General features: G+C 40.0%; 1 protein-coding gene across 6 annotated transcripts in view; it reads left to right on the top strand.

The window, feature by feature from the left end:
• The window catches only part of LOC109043939 (pyrokinin-1 receptor), a 107,682-nt gene that overhangs the window by 75,444 nt on the left and 10,775 nt on the right, over positions 1-21,463 (top strand). For all 6 annotated transcript variants that reach the window (XM_072298203.1, XM_072298205.1, XM_072298206.1 and 3 more), the window contains one exon: positions 4,328-4,542. In XM_072298203.1, coding sequence (XP_072154304.1) covers positions 4,328-4,542 — 215 coding nt within the window. The remainder of the gene's footprint in view (positions 1-4,327; positions 4,543-21,463) is intronic.

Below are 21,463 nucleotides of genomic sequence, written 5' to 3' on the forward strand. Positions count from 1 at the left end.
CTTCTGCAACTCAAAGAAGTCTGAACTAGTGCAAAAAAAATTATGCGACTCCCATCCTCTAAGCTTATACCACTTTTGAATTGAAGAGGGGTTTAATATGGTGTCTATGAAGTCGCAGTAATTACTCAGTGACGCCGCACAGTGAAACGAGATGAACTCGAACGTGATGTGGAAACTTGGAAAGGTTTCATCATTGCTGACACGAAATGTAGATGTTTATAGGTGGTTTCATTGGATTTCTCGTACAATTCTCTAGAGGCACCCCTCAAAATGTATTATGTGGCAAAATAGGCGTCAATTACGCGGTTTTTAGTAAAAAAAAATGTATGTCCAGCATCTCTTAGAGGATCGTTCCACTGTTAGTCGCTTGCATTCGGAAGTCTCGGCATTATGCTCATTAAAAATGTTGCCAATGGACTACCGCACCCGGACTGAGGATTAGAGCATAATACGAGTCATGTTTACCTTTTCCCAACAAAATCTCATGCGATACAGAACGTATCACGATCGCCTTCAAAATGACGAGTATGCAGACATGCCAACTGCCATGTTTGAATGATTATCGGCGGCGAAATCGCAGGGTCTTGCAACTTAATCGCACTGTTTTAGTGGACAAACGAAAACACGTGGTTTTGTATTTTCCAGGAGCGATTCTTGAAGGGTGGCAACTCTTTTTTTCCACTTCAATACATTTATGGATAATCGGATTTAGGTGAAACACCCTTCCTCAATATATTTTGATTGTTTTTCATGCGTTCAAATGGACAGAATCCAGTTTTGCCACATTGAATCATTACTGGTGGATCGAGGAGCTTTGGGGCTGACGACTTGGCCAAGAATAGTAACTGGACGTTATCATGCAAAGAAAGTGTATTTACAGAGGGAAACTGCTTCAGTAATACTTGTTTTGCGTAAAGACATACAATCGAGAGTTACAGGTTTATTATGGGATGTGTAAACATACAGTCCACGCTCTGGCCTCAAGGGTCCTACATTACGACTTCCAAATCTGGAGCATGGGCAAATTTAGCCTGTAATTACAGCTCTCAACCCTAAAGACTTTTCCCGGACGGGTGTAACCTTGACGTCATCGCATCTTGGCAACGGCCGAGCGCAGGAGCTGGAGAGGACGGAAATAATTAGCGCAACGCCACAGCAACATTGACATAGTAGATACTACACCATCCACCCCATAAATCCTTACGTGTTATAATGTGCATTTCCGGTGAAATCTTGGCAACTCTGCAGTCGAATTTGATTTAATCTATCCAGCTCAGTGCATTTCCGTCAAAACTTTCTTCGTCACGGACGGAATCATTACTTTAATTGACCCGCCTCTCCGGTAATTATTTCTTCCCCCGCCTTTAAGGTGATATTGCTTTCGGCTTTGGGACTTGGGCCTTCGATTTTTCGGTAATCATCGTATTATCTGACGTTACCCTGTAAATTTAATGCAATTCGTTTAGTTTTAAACCAAGTAAGTAGATACAAGGAAATACTTGTAGCAGTTACGTCGTATGTAAAGAAACCACTTAAATCGGGACTAAGGCCGCAAATAATAAAAAGAACACATGAAATAAAATAAAAGGCCTGGGACATTTCGCGCGGATCACACCCACATTTTCAACCGGCAAAAACAAAGAAAAAAGAAAATTAGAAAGAAGGAAACTATGAGCCTCACTGCTGTTATTGTGAGACTGATAGTGCAACCAGAATAAACGAGCAAGTGCAACTTGAAACAAAGCACATCGAAACAGAGATTACTCAGGTGTTCCAGCTCCATCTAGATCCCTGCGAAACAGCCCGGGCTTTTTATTTTATTTTATGTGTTCTTTTTATTCAGTGGCGCGTGGCGTGCTTTGCGATATATCGATTGTTATGCCATTTAAACCTATGGGAAAGGATCGATAAACAGGATGTTCGCAGCGAACACCTTGATAGTCGATTATTTACCATAGGTTTAAATGGCATAACAATCGATATACCGCAATTCACGCCACGATACTGTATTTTATTATTTGCGGCATTAGTCCCGATTTAAGTTGTTTCTACGTCAGTGTTTCGGGCCGATTAAGTTGTTTCTTCTATCGTTATATTTAAATCAAATTCCCTCACAAAAAATAAAAAATAAAAAATCGGTTTTTACTGACATCATGACCTAGAAATATCGCCGAAAATATTAATAGTGCTGTCAAGGCTGGATTTTCACGCTGTACATATTTTTTTTTTTTTTTTTTTTTTTTTTTTTTTTTTTTTTTTTTTAAATTAATGCCCATGTTACAATTACACGCAACGGGAGTCTCAGATAAAGAGAGACGAAGAAAACTGGAATGTGACGCTATAATTCTCGCTTGAGCCCATGGTCCATTTCCGGGAGCGCGTCATGGCACCCCTTCTGTCGGCTAATCCTCATAATCGCAGGGCTTTCCCGGCTGCTTATTCCGTTCTTTGACTAATCCTCTGTGGAGAAACTACAAGAGGCGGTGGCGAGTTAGGGATTTGTAACCACCAACGTCACGCAGGTAAACAAAGCCTAACGCCCAGCCAAAACTGGGCATACACATACGAAATTATTCAAACCGTTGTATCCTGCAAGTTTTAAAATATTAATTTCAGCTGATTCCATAATGTGTGCCCCCCCCCCCCCCAAAAAAAAAAACCCCTAGATATATGAGAAGCGATTTCCATGTATTTTACACCGTTGAGTCCAAAACAGACCTTCCTTTTTTTCATTACACATAATTTCGCCGAAAATCGAGATATCCCTTACACTGATACAAGAAATCGCGGAATAAGACACGTTTTCGGAATGTCCAATTTTTAGCCAAATTGGCAACGACCGGAAAAACTGAAATCATGATCAGTTTTAGCAATGATAAATAGTTTGAGGTTGCTCGATCCGCCATCTATTAAAAATAATTTTCTCGGCTTTTCAGGCGCAAAACTATCGAATCAGTTTTACAGATTGGTATGTGAGCAGACTGTCATACTTATGTTTTCGGCCAAGAGTGCAAAGTTGGTGAAATTTAAATTTCGCGCTACGTTCTCCACGGATAAAAATATTTCGACGGTGAAACTACCAAACCACGTATCTCGGTTTGCGACGTTGTAGACTTCCTGTCATACTTTATTTTTAAATGGAACACTATTCAACTTCAATTCTTGAAAACTTCCGTGTTTTTTCCTCTCTATGTGACGAAAACTCCGTGAAAATTTCAAGAAATGGTATTGATTTGTTCTCCTTCAAAAAAATAAAATGGGAGCGGCGATTTTTAAACACCGCAAACGAGATACGTGATCTGGTAGTTTCACCGTCGATTTGTGTTCTTGTGTTACTTTTGGTTAAAATAGGAAGTGAAACACCAAGAGTTACACATTTAACGTTGATTTTGGTACAGTTTGCGGTGAATTCAGCGCAGAAAGCAAAGGAGAGACTATGGGCAAATGCATTCCTCCGATTGCGACGTTAGCATTCACCACTCGTGTTTTTATTAAATTTCTTCAAGGAAACCAGCTGGCATTTTCTCTTGAAATTGTCAAAAGATGGCTAGGGTTATTTCGTGTTTTACTCCTTGTATTAACCAAACTTTTGTGTTGAAAATTTTCTCTGTGTAGCGGCGCAAAGTGAATCAAGTCAATGAGAGAGGTCGGACAAAATTTGGAAATTTTAAAAGCTCATAACTTCGTTCATACAAAACTTTGAGGTTTTAAAAGTTATTCCATCGGTTTTCTCGTGAAATTCTCTTGGAATCACCCCTTAAAATTTAAAATGTGACAAATTAAACATCAAAATTTGCAGTTTTCGTTAAAAATTTCATGTCCGACTTCTCTGATTGACTCGCTCCACTATGCGGCGGTAGCCGAGAGCCGAGTTCTGGCCAAAAGGGTAGGGCAAAGCATACCTACCTCCGTTTTACTTACCTATACCCAATAAAAGGCAGGACGTTTCGGTACCTTACGGCACCATTATCAACTGCAACAAGAATTAAAAATATAATAATAATAATAAAATAATAATTAAAAATAATAATAATTATAAATAATAATAATAAATATAATAATATTTTTAATTCTTGTTGCAGTTGATAATGGTGCCGTAAGGTACCGAAACGTCCTGCCTTTTATTGTGTATTTTTAGCCTTGTTTCCGCTTTTTCCTGTGTTTTCGTTTATCGTTTCCGTTTCGGGCTGCTTTCACATACCCTTTGTTTTCCACTTACCTATACCTTGATGCCAATGTCCTGATTTGACTATTAATCTATGTTTATTGCCATCTCTTGTTTTTCCTCTATTTTTGAATGACGAGGTGCGTTTGCCGATGGTTGCAGTTGCGGTGGTGGTGGCGTTCTTCATCTGCTGGGCGCCGTTCCACGCGCAGCGGCTCTTCGCGACGTACGTGTTCACGGGGGAGTCCTCGTCGCGCTACTCCCACCTCGCCTACGCCGTCCTCACCTACGTCTCCGGCGTCTTCTACTACATCTCCACCACCATCAACCCCATCCTCTACCACATCATGTCCAACAAGTTCCGCGAGGCCTTCAAGGTAATAACCACGCATTTCCACTATTGGATTGCATTTTGCAAAAAGGAACCAACATAGCATTGCAATGTAGCTAAGATTGCGCAACTTCATCCTTTGCAAAACTAGTACTATATGCAAAAATATGAAATTTACATGGTAATTTTTGTCTTAAATTTATAGTTTATAAGGTATGGAACAGAAATCATTCACAGATGATCAGGTTTTTCTTTTAAGACGAAAGAAGTAGGAGAATCTTAGCAAAATTGCAATGCTCCTGGTTCCTTTTTGCAAAATGCAATTCTATTCACCTCGAGCCCAGTATCATAATGTCACCAACCCATAGGCGTATCCAAGGAAAAGGGGGTAGGGGGCTTACGCACCCCCTATTTGCCCGAAAATATGAGGAAGGAAAAGGGGAAAAGATAAAAGGAAGGAACGGAATAAGGAAGATGAGAGGACTCTTAGATTTGGTAATCATTCATGGCTAAATTGACACAAACTGTCTAATGGATGCTTTAACATTTTGAAAATTATCTGGGGGGCCCCTCGGACCCCCCCCCCCCTTGCCTTCTCTCCTCATTTGAAGTATCTGGATCTGCTCATGCAACAACCTGAGGGCTGAAAATTGTAACTAATAGACAAAGCGATGAACGAAAAATACAATTAAAGGGAAAATGGAGCGATCCTATCGGTGGAAGCGAGTGGTTGAAATGTAGAAAGGAGGTAAGTGATATAGGCTAACGAAGGGCAACTCATAAGAGACCCACCATTCCATACTTTTTTCCCCTTAATCTATACAACCACCCGTTACAACCAATAGGACCGCTCCATTTTTCCACTGTCTTCTTTGTCTATAGCTTTATCTATCAATTTCAATAATTAGTCTGCTGGATCAGCCGTCCCGTTCGGATGGATTTATGTTAATAGGAACTATGTGCAAATGAATTTAATCATGCAAAAGGAACTATGTACCATGCGACCCTATGCACAACGTACGTGGTTCCTTTTGATTTCATTCATTTTTTGATAGTTCTTAGTGACAAATATTCCATTTCGAAGACTCCCGCGTCGTCATCTAATGTGTAAGAGCTCAATACTTTCTAACTTCTATACAAGAGGAAGATTACGATGTCTAAATTATCGCATCGAAAGTTGTTTAAAATTTCAAAGGATCAAATCTTAAAAAAATCCACAAAAAATTTCGAAAGAATATTCGTAACTATTCTGAAGTAAGTAAATCAATTAATTACTAGGTGAAACTTTGCAACGTTGCAATGCAATGAAACCCTTTTGCAATTATCTACCCAGAAATTGAGCCAAACCATCTGCAAGGACTCCCGCCCTTTGTTAAGCCTCAGAGTATCAAGTGAATAATTTTGCCTAGGTTGGCCTACTGGTCGGCGTATCCAACTCTAGATCAATAAGTCCCGGGTGCGGAGCCTGTGGTGGCGGGCGGGAAATTTTCATGGAATTGACGAGTGGGTCTGCTGGACAGATTCCTTTCGGCCCCAATCCCCGAGAACGTACAAAGCTTAGAGGGCAGATGCGCCAATATTCTCTACCCTGGTAAAAATTGGCAGTAGAATGTGTGTTTCAAAATACTATAGACTTAAAGCCGGCTGTAAGATTTCCAATAATTTCTGCAGCCGGCTGTACAATTTCTTATAGCCTTTTATAGCCGATGGCGATTAAGCAACAGACAGACGATAAAGTTTATGCTAAACGTTACTAAATACGGATACTAGGACTTAGTTTGTTTTTGGACTACTGCTCTCTTTTTGTGCCGTAGTATCTTGATTTATTTTGCGAGGAAAGCTCCGTACTTTTGAAGGATGCCTGTCATTCTTAATATATTGGAGTACCTTCAATTTCTTATGATACTGTGCAATACCTCTGGTGTGAAATAGTTGCTTCAGACGCCGTGGCACGCTGCGGCGCGGCGGGCGGGCAGAGAGCGCGAAACGCGCATTGACGCCTACAAACCTAACAGGGATACTTCACGCATTGCGCAATGCGTGAAGTATCCCTGTTAGGTTTGTAGGCGCCAGTGCGTCGCCGCGCAATGCGTGAAGTATCCCTGTTAGGTTTGTAGGCGCCATTGCGTCGCCGCTCCGCTTTGTGTTAGGCTCTAATATTTAATCGCGCGGAGTCAGCGTTTTTCAACTCATGATTTTGAAATGTTTGCACACTCTGTATGGGCCATCTCATTTTAATTGATGAAAAAAAAATATGTTTTAAAGGAAAATTTAATGTGTGTTTTGTAAATATTAAGGTAGTTCCGTATCAAACTTAATGATTTCCAAAGCACACGAATTTCTACACAATTTCTTACATCCTTTTATAGCCAATGGCGATAAAGTGTAAAGCCCGGCGATAGGAACTATAGCCCGACTGTATACTTTTTTATAGCTTCGTATAGCCCGGCTATTTGATTTGCTCCGCTTTCTACAGCCAGCTATATGATTTTCAATAGCCTTCTTTAGTCGGTTATAAGAACTCCTATGGTATTTTGAAACGCAGCTCGTATCGCCAATTTTCACCAGGGTAACATCTCTTATACTTACAGTTTACTGGTACCTGTAGGCTCCTGAGAAAGAATGAGCCGAATAATTAGTTGAGAAATTGAGTAACTTTCAGACCTAAAGTATGAAAATTCTGCTCATATATTCAGCCCTACATCTGCACAGAGAATTTGAACAATTACAGCAACGAATCTTCCACAATTCAATCATCATTGCGGCCATCATGGCCTCTTTAAAATCTAAGGAAGGGTTATTCCTAACCAGATCAGTCTGCTACTAACCAATAGGGTTGCTCCATTTTTCTGCTGCCTTCTTTGCCTATAGCGTTGTCTATCAATTTTAATAATTAACCCGCTGGATTAGCCACCACATTCGAACGTAATTCTTATTTACAGGAACTATGTGCAAATGAATTTAATCATGCAAAAGGAACTATGTACCGCGCAAAGCCTATGCACAACGATCGTAGTGTACACACACACACGTAGTATTCTCACAAAATCAACGTAAGACCAGCGGGCCGATTATTGAAATTGATAGACAAAGCTATAGACAAGAAGACATAGGGAGTATGAAGCTATCCCATATCGGTTGAAATGGGTCGTTCTCATAGACTAAGGGAGAAAATGATGGACCAACGATCGGGCCCCTCGTAAGTTGCCGTTACTTAATCTATTACTTACCCTCTTTGTCCATTGCAACCACTCGCTTCCACCAATAGGATCTCTCCATATACCTTTTGTCTTCTTTGCCTATGGCGTTGTCTATCAATTTCAATAATCGGCCCGCAGACGGCTGCAATCCAGTGAATCGATCATTGAAACTGCACCGCTCTTGCGTCCGATTACACTATCAATAAAACCCTCCCTTGCAATTTCCGATGATTGGCCAACGAATCCCTGCGGATTTATTGTTAATGCAAGGTGGGCTACTAATTAACATATTCCAGTGATGTGATAGAGCTGCAGTTGATATTTCACCGCAGAATGAGAAGATAGTATCTGGTGGTAGTTTCAAAACTACATTTCCGAGATCTGAAATTAATATTCACACGGAGAAGGGGCTTCCGTGGCTGTCGGCAACCTGACATGCGGAACATGGAAATCTCTTAGCCGGTTATAAACAGATTTAACGAGGTGCAAGTCAAACTTGCTGAGAGGGGGTCTCATTGAGAGTGATGTCTAAGCTTGCGGGGCTTAGCAACCAACTCACCGAGTCAGTTGCAGAAGTTATGTGTGTGACTGTGTCATCACTACTCCCGACGAAAGTTACAGTGAGAATCAATCTAAATATTTAGTGCTCCTCCAGTTTGAGACATAGATAGTTGGGGCGAACCACAATGATGTAAAGTCTCATCAGTGAAGAAGTTCAAAAACTCATCCACGGCCTAGAGCGCCTTCAAATCTTGTTGATACTCTCCGCTTCGCCGCCAGACAGTTAGTTTAGTTGCCTATCTGAACGAAACCCAACTGGGGTCACTGATATCACCATACCTACACACTCGTGAGTGTGCTAGCTGGTACCGAGCATTCAGGAAGAAAACAAGTCTGTCTGAATTCCAGACATGATTGTCATACTTCCTATCTTGTTTTCTATACATTTAAATTAATACATATATTTATTCAACACAAATAGATTGCAAAATTCTGAAACTCTTCACCTCTCTTAATTTAAAAATCTAAATTTTCGTATATACTCCCACTTTCAAAATTCTCTGTAAAGACGTTAATAGTCTGTGACGCTGAATGTCTCAAAATATACTAACTAACTAACTATTTAACGGCGATTCCTGATTGCTTGCGACAGATTGAGTATAATATGTTAATCAATATAGTCAGAGATATCTCGACTTCTTGTTTTAATTTGAAGAAGTTGCTAAAATTGCGACAGTTAGAATGACCAAAGAAGCTTTTTTCTTGCTGCTCACGTGACTTCTGCCAGCAATCTTTCGGCCCAAGAAGCCTGCTCTGAGAATTAACGATTTGGCAACCACGGCGGTGGGTCTGGAAGTTACAAATTCGAGTTTTATGGACGCGGCGCGCGGCGAAGGGATCAAAAACAAATGTCGACCCAGGTCCGAGTTCGAGTTGGCTCGCGTCGACAGCCAATTGATCAAACACGGGGGTTGATTGAAGGCTATTTCTATTTTAGACCCCTCACCCCAGCCCCCTCTCAACCCCTACAGCCCCCCGACCGGGTTAACCGGGGGTCGCAACCGAGATATTCTTGATCCTCGCCCGATACTCACATAGCTGCCGTCAAATTTCAATTTTTCCATTCCTCAGGCATCGTCACATATCCATCGCCGAATTCCAAAAATGGGTATCTCCAATGCAACCTTGGTGGAGTCGATCAGCATGATATCATAATGTGAATCGGCCGATTCCCCTACAGGGTGTAAGTCAATCTTTTTTGCAAAATAGCTTTGTCTATCAATTTCGCGAATTATTCTGTTACTGCAGAATGGGTTTCCCCAAGTTCTCGTACAGTTGAGGGGCTTATAGAACAAGGCGCATAAGTGCAGTTTTTGAAAAAATTGAGATATTAACGATTTCAGGTGTAACTAGTCTTACTGCATATTCATGTGAAAAATTCGCTCCCAAATTCTAATTTTTAAACATCAAAAAGTCAGTTTGAGCCTTCTTTCCGCCATAAGGATCCATGTAATTTCGAAACTTCAAACACGTATTTCTCGAAATAGTAAAAACTGCACTTATGCACCTTGTCCTCCAAGCCCCTCAGTTCTTTGTGATGCCTCTCCATGGGAATCTTATTTCGCGGACGAATCTGCAGGAGAGTTAAAACCCCGAGCTGCCTCTAGCTTTCAATTGGACGTATTTCTGCCAAACGGAACTATGTGCATTTAGTCATGAGCCCTGAGACCCAGCAGAATATACAGGGTTATCCAAAAGTCACTGACCACCCCTGTAACTTTTTTCCAAATTGAGATAGAAGTTTGAAACTTTGGGAATGTTCCTCGGTCTAAAGTAGCAACTTTTTGGTCCCCCCAAAATTTTGGGGGGCGGCCCCCCTTAAGGGGGGCGGGGGCTAACTTTTTTTTTTCAAATGGCAACCCCCCCCTTTGTGATACCTCATTCGAAAGATAATAAAAAAAGAAAATTTTTGGCGCAAACCGCAGGTCAAAATGTTCATTTTTGACAAAATGGCGGCCGGTCAAAGTTCAAAATGGCGGAAATTTGGCATCTCCGTTGTTTATTGACGGATTGGTGTGAAACTCGGAATTCTAGGGTTTTTTGAGATGAGAAAAACGATTCTGGCATTGGTTTTCCAGAAAAGTCAGTCTTTTGCAAAATGGCGGCGGTCAAAATGGCGGCCTAGAGCGGGAAGTGGATATTTAGGCTGCATATCGTTGGATTTGCATGAAACTTGGTATCCGGGGGTATTTCGGCACGAGAAGAACGAATCTTTCATTGGATATCTGAAATTTTGACAAATTCCAAAATGGCGGCGGAAAAAATGCGGGAAATCAGTTTTACGGCTGTTTACCGATGGATTTGCATGAAATTCGATATCCTGGCGGTTTTTGGCTGAATTAAAAGGAATCTTTCATTAGATTCTTGAAATATCAAATAATTTCATGCTAATCCATCGGTAAACAGCCGTAAAACTGATTTCCCGCATTTTTTCCGCCGCCATTTTGGAATTTGTCAAAATTTCAGATATCCAATGAAAGATTCGTTCTTCTCGTGCCGAAATACCCCCGGATACCAAGTTTCATGCAAATCCAACGATATGCAGCCTAAATATCCACTTCCCGCTCTAGGCCGCCATTTTGACCGCCGCCATTTTGCAAAAGACTGACTTTTCTGGAAAACCAATGCCAGAATCGTTTTTCTCATCTCAAAAAACCCTAGAATTCCGAGTTTCACACCAATCCGTCAATAAACAACGGAGATGCCAAATTTCCGCCATTTTGAACTTTGACCGGCCGCCATTTTGTCAAAAATGAACATTTTGACCTGCGGTTTGCGCCAAAAATTTTCTTTTTTTATTATCTTTCGAATGAGGTATCACAAAGGGGGGGTTGCCATTTGAAAAAAAAAAGTTAGCCCCCGCCCCCCTTAAGGGGGGCCGCCCCCCAAAATTTTGGGGGGACCAAAAAGTTGCTACTTTAGACCGAGGAACATTCCCAAAGTTTCAAACTTCTATCTCAATTTGGAAAAAAGTTACAGGGGTGGTCAGTGACTTTTGGATAACCCTGTATGCATAAGACGGCTCACGTCACAATGCACATGGTTTCGTTTGGCAGAATTACGTCCAATTGAGCCTCGAGTGATTTTTGCAAGTGCTTCTTGTAGTGATTACCCTCTACCCGCCCAACACGAAATATTGCTGCAATAGTTTCGCAATGTTCCGTGACAATATTGTCGCAATATTGTTAAAAAAACACCGTTTAAATACTTGTTCGAAATTTTAAAAACATTTTTGACAACATTTTTAAAATGTATGACAATATTGTGACAGTATTGCAGTAATATTTTCGAAAGTATAATGACAATGTTGCTGCAATATTTTTAAAACATTTTCGTGTTGGGTGGGTAGCATCTTCCTCCCTTTTTCCAATCGCGTATGCGGGGTCTATTTAACACATGTCAGCAGCTCTGAAAAATTCCACATACGTCTTTTTTCAAAATTCCCGATGATGATAGACCCATGCGTCCACTCCAATCTGTACTAACACAGTAAGACCACAGTGGTAATTAAAATTCGGCAACATTACATCGTGGCAACGCTACGTGCACTTGTGCCCCTCGTTTCATCGCTGAAAAACATCAAAGGCCGCTCCATCTCCTCCGCTCCATTACTTTAATATCTCGCCGTTCAACAACAATCACAAAACGCAGCTCGTTAAAAAAGCTTTGTGCTGAGGAGGGGACCTAATAGGGGAAAATGAACGGGGTAGGAAGGGGAGGCACTCTCGATGTAATCACGGCGTTTGCGTGACTTTGACCCAATTACGGGCGCCGCGCGCAACGCCTTCAATCCAATTAATGCAACACACCTGTCAGCAGCCCGCCATCCACGCTTTCGGTCCTCGTCTCGGTTCCGGCTTCGCCGAAGATTGAAATAACTTCTCGTCTGGCCTAGGGTGTTTCGATTAGCCAATATATCGATTAATCGAATACTGAAAAATCGAAAATTCAATAATCTATATCAATAATAGAATCGAATTAATATTAATCGATTGGTGTGCATGTTTTGAAACGGTCGATTTTCAAAATAACAACTTGTACTTGTACTTGTACTTGTACTTGTAGGGTGTTTCAATTAGTCGATATAGCGATTAATCGAATTCTGAAAAATCGAAAATAATAATCTACCAATAATAGAATCGAATTAAAATTCATCGATTGATGTGCATATTTTGTAACGGTCAATTTTCAAAATAACCGCCTGTGCCCTAGAATGCACGCCAGGGTTCCCAGGTGTAAATCAGCGTTATTGTGCTGAATATCAGAATCAGAAATCATATGCGCTGAACATTACCTGTGCGATAAATACTTAGCAAATTTAGGCTCAACTATCGCCATATTAATTCCACCTTTAATCCTGTTTTGCCATATATAAAAAAAAAAAAAAAAAAAAAAAAAAAAAAAAAAAAAACAGCATATTTGGAGTTTGAACTGGCATTCTCAAAAGTACTGTGCTGATTTCTAAAAATTTGACCTGGAAACTAGAAAGTCTTTAATTTTTGTTTAACACATAGTGAATAATTTATTGAACGGTTACCCGAATCGAAAGACATTCGATTAATCAATTAATCGATTCATCAATCGCTTATCAAATAACTCTACTCGGTCCATGCTGCCCGCCCACGCTGGACAAGCTGACTGACCGCACCACCGACCCATATTCTCACCGGTCGCTCGTCTCATACTAATCTCTTCATTGTTCACTAAGTTTCGGTGCCCTCGCCGAGTTTTAATCGCGGCGGCTTTGGGTAATGAAGGCGCAGTTGTGAAGGAACAGGGAGCACCGGGGAACTTGCAAGGAAGTTGCCAGTGCACAGATGCTCTTGCCGTCACTCTCCCAGAGCGCGTGTTGAGTCCCTTTTTGAGGGAGGATGGTCACCTTGGGGTCCTTGGGCCCTATGAAGACTGCTTACGGCCAAAAAATGGCAGCGGCATTGAAGTGAGGTTGATGCCAGTTCCTGATTTCTCATCTGCTGCATTTTTTGTCATCCTTGCCACAAAAAAAATCTATACGTAGAAGGGAGTTTTTTTTGTCATGGGAACGGAGTTCCCCATGATATTAGAATCGTTCCGTTGCTTTCGCTATGGGATTCCCTATACCTCTGCGACCTTGAGCGTTTCGCCCAGTCTCCGATTTTTGGTTGATTTTCCGATGTATCAAAAACCGTTGCATTTTTTAGCCAATCATGTCTCTACGGCAAGTTGTGTTGATTGCTAAAATTCGCTTTCAGCGAGTTTTTTTCCACCTCAAGATGTCGTGTCTGACTGGTGAGTAGAATCAAATAAGTTTTGCTCTACCATGTCTCCCGACTTTTTAGCCCTTCAAAATGGAAAAATCTGACCTTTTTTTTTTTGAATTTGTTCAAAATTTTACGCTTAATCAGGTCCCAACATCGTTTCAGGCAGTTTTTGCCATTTAATATCAGAATTTTGGCCCTAAACAGCTGAAATGTCCTGTACCGTAGCCTGTCTGCGACTCAAGTGCGCAACTTTAACGCTTCATAACCATCATCTTGCATCAAAATACTTCCACTTCTGCTGTAAATTCACACTCAACTTGTACCTAACTTATTATTTTCAGTTATATTCATCCAAATAAGTGAAAATATTGACCGTCTTTGCGTCAAGCAGCCTTGTCTGCGGAATTCGCGTCCTGTACCGTAGCCCCATTTTTTCAGCATCATTTCGTCCGTTAGAGTGCAGCACTTATGAACTTTGTTTACTTTTTTTGCGTTATCGTAACTATCACACTCTGATGTCGAGCAGAGGAAAAAAACCGCAATGAAACAGTAAATTTTGACCGTTTTTTATGAGTTCCTAGGTTTAACGACCATCTGGGATGTTCTTACCGTATACCTACCTTTTTAATGCATAAATCACTTCAAACTCTCGAATTTTGGTATTTTTTGATACGCTCTGATATCTTAACCTCAAATCCAGAATTTCAACCACATGCGTGAATATGCCCGAGCACCGTTGCCAATAATCACACGATTTGTCCGCACCGTAGCCGTCCGTACCGTAGCCCGTAGCTGACGCGCGATGCGGCCGGGTCTACGGTAAGTACGGACAAAATGCGAAAGTCATCCAAAAATCGGTGCGCTGTTTGATAGATCATCCCACTTTACTTTATTTTATCTGTCACCAAAATTTGGAATTTAAAAAAAAAAGAGAGACGTATTTTTATTTAGTACGACGCGACTTAGAAGAAGGAGGCTTTTTTTCGATGATTGCATAAGGATCGCCATCTTTTTATTTTTTTCATTTTTTCTTTTAGAACTTTGAGTCCTCTTTTTCGTCTGAAGTTCATAGCAATTTATTCGTTTAATATTTATTCGTTAATATCTAACTTATTTTTTTCTTATTGTCCTTTAAATATTTATTTAAGGTGATTTGTGACCACATTTTCGATAAATTTACCTTTTTGTTTTCTTTCTTATTTTGTAAAAGTGCACCTAAAACGTTCTAACGTTGTCAAGCTTGTTTTAAGAACTCAGCTTCTAAGATTTGTCCCTAATTATTTAATGCGTTTACTTTAAAATAAAAGCAGTTCATTATTTTTGAAAAACTGATTTACCTTCTCTTTTTACCTTTATTGCCTGCCCAGGTAGCAATAGTAACAGTTCAAAATTGCAATTTCACAACAGTTTTTACACTGTTACTTTTGTGCACTTTTTCATCGAAAAATTTGCTCTAGTACAACAGTTGAAAAACCAACGGAAAAGAGAAGTCCTTTGCGACTATAATCACTGAAAAATTTTTCTTACATACTTAAAAAATACCAGTGGAAAATTTATAATTTAGTCATGTTTTCTGAAAATATAACACAAATTTAACTAGTGTTATACACCGATCGAAAAGGAAACTATTATTGCAATAAAAACATACTTAGATTTGAAATAAAACGACGGTTTAAAATTCTCAATCAAAATCACTTACTTAACAAAACTTTTTTAAAGAAAGGAAAGTAGATTAACATTTTAATAACTAAAAAAAGTTAAAAAAATTATTCTAATTTATTTTTTTTTAAAGTTGATTTCATAAAACACAGAAGTAGACCATTTTGTTTTAAAAAAGCTATTTTACAAAACATAAAGTATTATACTGTACTAATGAGAAAAATTTAATCTAAATCAATAAAAAGATAAAAAAAAGACAATAAAAAACAAATTTAAATATCTCATTTGTTGCCATATTTTTGCAAAACACATTCTTATAAATAACCATGAAATATTAATTATTATTACATTATTTATTAAACAATATTGGTGAGAAACTATTTTTAAATCATTGTTTCCTGAAAACCGGTGTAGCTTTAATTTTTGTCGAAAAAGAATCCTTATAAAAAACTTTGATAACTATTTATCACTAACAAGGAAAATATAATTTAAATCGATAAAAAGATACAAGTGATAGTGATAAAATGACAGTTTAAATATCTGATTTATTGCAGTTTTTCTGCAAAACATTTTATTTTAAACAGTTGTGAAATATAAATTAGTATTACATTATTTTTTTAAATACCGATTTTAATTTCCGATTGTTTTATTGTAATCGGGGTGTTTCCTTTTATTTCCGATAGAGAGCTCCGATTTATTTTGTTTTTGGATGGGTCGTTTATGGTGCCTGTCTAACCTTTGTGTGTAGTGAAAACATAAAATATATTATTTATATTCTACGACATACGTTTTTTTATCGACGGCTTCTATGTTTGCTTTGTTCGGTGCATATGAGTGGATTTTCTTCTCACATTTTTGATGACCCCCCTGTGGTTAACTGTGCCTAGACAGGGCATGGGCCTATCTATAGCGTTGATTGTAGTGTGGTGTGTCGAGTGTAGTCACATCCCTGCTGCATAGTCTTTGTTGCTCCTCCTTAGAGGAAGTATCGGTGCTCACCGTCATCGGTGTTCAAAATAGAAATATGAGGCCTGAAACTGGGGAGTTCTATAATTGATCTTTTAAAACCAAAAAATAACAGTTTAACAAAATATTAAAAACGAATAAAATTTCATATATTGACACTGTTAATTTTCAATAAAACTACAATTTTACGAGTCGTTCTATTATTAGAAATTAGTTTTTCTATGGATATTTTAAGTTTTTTTTAATACTTTACAAGAATAATTCAAAACTCGTATTCAACATTTAAATTTTTTATTTTTATTTTAAGACAAGTGTCGCTTTACACCAGTAAATTTTCCAAATGAAATTTGTTTTTCACTACTTTAATCATTGTTGATTTATGTCATTAAATTATTTTAAACTGTTATTTTTAACTTCCCGTATGGGGGACTGATGTCACAGGTTTAGCAATCCTGCGGACCCCAGCTGGTAACCCCTGCCTCATGGGGTAGTGGAGATGGTCACCGGCTTCAAGGCGTATGAACCACCCATTGGAAGGGCAGACAGGGCTCTCAGCTGTAGTGGAAGCAACCTGTCTAGGAGAGGAAACTCCGAAATCAAACCCCGGTCCTCCAGGTTGGGGGTTGAGTCATCGGGCTAACTCCCCGATACTCGGAAAAAGGAATACTGTTAAAAGACCCAATAACAATTGCCTCGGTACAAATGGAAATAAACGGATTTATCGGAAAAAATTACGTAAACGGATGATGGTTTTTGGAACATGGAACGTACAAGGAATTTCTACGAAAATGACGGAAGTGGTATCGGAGATAGGGAGTCGCGGATTTGATGTCACGGTATTAACAGAAACGAAGAAGAAAGGACAAGGCTCTGTAAGTGTAAAGGAATACGATTTGTTTTATAGTGGCGTGGAAAAAGATCAGCGAGCTCAACAGGGTGTTGCAATTCTTATTCGCAAGAGCCTACGGAAGTGCATCACTACATGGGAAGCTGTTAACCCCCGAATGATAAAGATGAATATGACAGTGTTTGGCCATAAAATCACCATTTTGGGAGTGTATGGAGTCAACGATGATTCCACTGTCGCAGTGAAGGACCAATTTTTCGAAGAATTGAACGAGGAAATTGGTAAGATTGGATCCAGGAGGGAAATCATTGTGTTGGGAGATCTCAATGGTAGAATAGGACGTCAAATTAAAAGTAAGATCGTCGGCCCTTTCGGAGAGGCGGCACTAAATGATAACGGAGCCCGTATCATTGACGTATGTGAGCAAAGGGACATGAAGGTGCTCAATGGGTTCTACCAACACAAGGATATCCACAAATTTACTTGGGTTCAGTCTACTCGCGGATTGAAATCAATCATTGATTATGTGGTTGTCAGACAAGACACGGGAATGAAGATTCAGCAAGTTAGAGTGTGGAGAGGTCTTTCCTGCGGCAGTGATCATTATTTCCTCGGGGCGAAAATAGCTTTCCCAGTGAAAGGGAGCCAGGAGACCAGGCAAGCACAGGAAGAAGTTCACCAACAAAAAGATCGTGTCAAGCTTGTAAACTATAACATTGACAGCTTGCAGCATCCAAGTGTAAGGGCTTTATATGGAAAGCGCTTGGATGAGAAGTTGGGCGAATCAAGGGACGGTGATACCGAACAGCAGTATCAGTTCCTGAAGGATTGCATTCACTCGGCAGCAATGGAAGCTCTTGGTGTCGCTGATGATAGGAAAGTTAGCGAAAAACCTTACTGGTGGGACGAAGAAATTGAGAAGGAGATTCAGGAGAAACGGAAAAAATATCATCAGTTCCTTTCCTCTAAAAAAACAGAAGACAAAGAGGCGTATAAAAAAGCTCAGACGCAGGTACGAAGGCTCATAACCAAGAAAAAGAACGAATCTTGGGAGAGGAGCTGTAACAAAATAGACACGTACATAGGAGGAAGGAAAAGCACTGAGAGCTGGAAGTTGCTGAAAGGGCTGCGAAGGGACATGAAGCGTGACTTAATATCTCCGATATCCATTGATAAACTGGAGGGGTATTTTAAAAATTTACTGACAGAAAGGCGACCTGAATTTCAAGATGGAGGCGTAAGCTTGGAGTATACTAACGATAATCATAACTTGGAGATCCATATGGAGGACGTGGTAAAGGCCGTACGAGAGCTGAAGAACGATAAAGCTCCAGGTCCGGGAAATATCCCTGCTGAGTTGATCAAGTGTGGAACCTGCAAGCTGTTTCAACGGTTGAGATACCTGATGCAAGATTGCTTGGACGGTGGAAAGGTACCGACAGAATGGAAAGAGTCTTGGGTGTCACCTATATACAAGAAGAAGGGTAGAAAAGATGAGTGTGATAACTATAGAGGACTGTCGGTTGCAGGTACCCTGAGCAAAGTGTATGGCAAAATCTTGAAAGCAAAAATTGAAGAGGAGTGGAAAGAACATGAAGCGGAAGAGCAAGCAGGTTTCAGAGCCGGTCGGTCAACGATTGATCACTTATTTACCATCATCCACGTCATAGAGAAAAAGAAGGGAGTTGGCCAGGAATTACATCTAGTGTTTGTGGATCTCCAGAAAGCTTACGATAGTGTGCCATTGATGAAACTTTGGGAAGCCTTGAACAAAAGGGGTTTTAGTGGGGGACTAATTAGTGCTATTAAGGAATTTTATGGTGGGGCTTTCTCTAGGGTTAAATCGCATGGGGAGTTATCGTTGGGGTTTTTAATTACTAAAGGACTGAAACAAGGGTGTTGTTTGTCGCCAACCTTATTTAAAGTGTACCTGGAAGAAGTTTTAAAGGAATGGAAAAGATGCTGTTCGGGAATGGGCGTCCCGCTACGTGAAGATGGCACCCTTTATACTCTGTGCTTTGCTGATGATCAGGTGGTAATAGCTCAGGACGAAGAAGATGCGAATTACATGACGCGGAAGCTAGTGGAAGTATACCGAAAGTGGGGAATGGAAGTAAATGTGGTTAAGACGGAGAAGTTGGTTATCGGTGGTGATCAGCAAAGCATTGAACTGGAGGATGGCCGGAAGATCCTGGACTGTGAAGAGTATAAATATCTCGGAGTTTGGTTAACTAAGGACGGAAATTTGGATCGGGCCATTAAAGATCGGAATGTGCAAGGCAGGAAAGCTATCGCGATGCTAAATGGGGTTCTCTGGGACCAGAGTATCTCCAAGGAGACCAAAAGGAAAATTTACAACGTCATCGTGAAGAGTATCGTAACTTACGGGAGTGAGGTCTGGCAACTTAAGAAAAGAACTGAAGACATGCTTAGGGCAACCGAGATGGACTTTTGGCGAAGGTCTGCTGGGATATCGAGAAGAGAGCGTATCCGCAATGAAAGGGTACGCGAGATAATGGGTGTGGAAAAGGACATCGTGCACGATATCAGGTCCAAGCAGTTGGTCTGGTATGGACATGTGCGAAGGATGGCAGATGATCGGTTGCCCAAGCAGGTCTTCGATTGGGTTCCTCCCGGAAGGCGACGGCGTGGACGTCCTGTGAAAGGTTGGCGACAAGGGGTGGAGGAGGAGATCAGAAGGTGCCAATTGCCTGATGATCTCTGGGAGGATAGGGGGCAATGGCGATTGGGCGTCGCAGAGCGCGAGGCGGCGCTATAATCGCGACTTTATGTATGTATGTATTTTTAACTTCATAAAATAGGAATATAGCGCCTGAAACTGTTGTAACTGGGGAGTACTTTAATCGATCTTTTCAACCGATATAAATTGTTTTTTTATAATATATTAATAGGAATTAAAACTCTCATTTAATAGCAATAAAACTGTTATTTCGAAGATATAATAAAAATTATTTTATAGCAGACCTTGCTACCTGGGTGTAATTATTTATAAAAGTGGCACTTATAAGCTATGCTATAACTTAGCAGTTTATTCCCCAATGAATTTCAGTTCTTTATAATTCGGCCCTTCCATACGGTAATATTTACGAATGCCTCTTTCCTTATAGTAGCCCGTTTGTCCGTACCGTAACGTTATTGTCCTGTACCGTAGACCAGTAAAAAATTGTACAATTTGTAGCTTTAAAAAGAGCAAACCTGTAGAAATTCTTTAAAAAAGTTGTCTACCACATCTTCTAAGTTAGTTCTATAGAAATTAATTAAAATTAAGCGTTTAATTACATTTCCTGGCTTTTTTAGGAGAAAAATGATGGCGCAAAATTCTAGAAATCGGACTTTAGAGCAATTTGGGGGCTAAATTTTGAAAGTAAAAACTTTGAAGGATATTTTGTTTTATTCTTCTACAAGAATATAGCTCTAGGAGTGCAAAAAAACTTAAAACGGTATTATTATCGCACGTATTGATAGGAAAACAAGCCTGTTTAGTTGGTCTACGGTACGGACAAAAAATTTAACTTCCAGTGATAAAAGAGGCCAAAAAAAATTTCTGTTGAAAACGAAGATTGACCACTATTAAAATCGACTTTCCAAGAGTATGAGGACTTCAGAAAACATGCTGAAGTTTTAAAATAACTAAAGTCACTTTTTCAAAAAACGATGGCTCCAAGAGCAAAACTTATTTGATTCTACTCTGGTAAATCTGCGCAGAACCACGAAGTTCCGTTTTTAGGCAAATTCTTTTTTTTGGGAGGTTCTGATTGGTTATTTTTCGCCATCAGTTTTCTGTTCGTTGGTGCAAAAGATCGCCTACCTCGGTGTTCTTGAGAAGCCGCCATTATCCCACCTCAAATTTTAAACATAGATATAAAGAAATAATAACCATCGTACAAGGTGGAAAATTGCTCTGGAGGACCCGTTACGGATATATGAGCCAAAATCAGAACTCGATTGATGGATTTAATCCATGAATACAGAAATATTGCCTCAGCTTACTGCCGCGATCGCAAATCCATACTGAGATGAACCTTGTGACATATGACAGCATAGGTAAACAATGTCTCACAGAGTAATGCGCTTTAATCCGATGTCTCTTATGACGCCAGTGGCCGAACTGCCGAAATCTCAAGGTCGTCTTTTGTGAAGCCCCGCTCAGCGTCCGAGATCACTTAACTGTGCTATTTTCTCCCATCGCTCTCATACGGCGAGATGGCTCAGTCAGCAGAGACACCATTCTGACGTCGGGTAAATGTCACTTTTTGTGCGAGCGGGGGTTCGAATCTCGCAGGGGACAGTTAATTTTTACTGGTTGTATTGAATGTTTTAGACCAATCATCAAACAATAATTAATACTTGGCAACTTAGGAAGCACATAGGTCCCTTATGATGCGTATTCAGGCATATGTGTAGAGTAAAAATATCATACGTAGGGTGTCCCAAAAGTACCGGGACTGGTTCTGTAACTTCAAAAGTAAGATA

Source organism: Bemisia tabaci, chromosome 3 (genome assembly GCF_918797505.1).
Source record: "Bemisia tabaci chromosome 3, PGI_BMITA_v3".
In the NCBI taxonomy this organism is placed as follows: Eukaryota; Metazoa; Arthropoda; class Insecta; order Hemiptera; family Aleyrodidae; genus Bemisia; species Bemisia tabaci.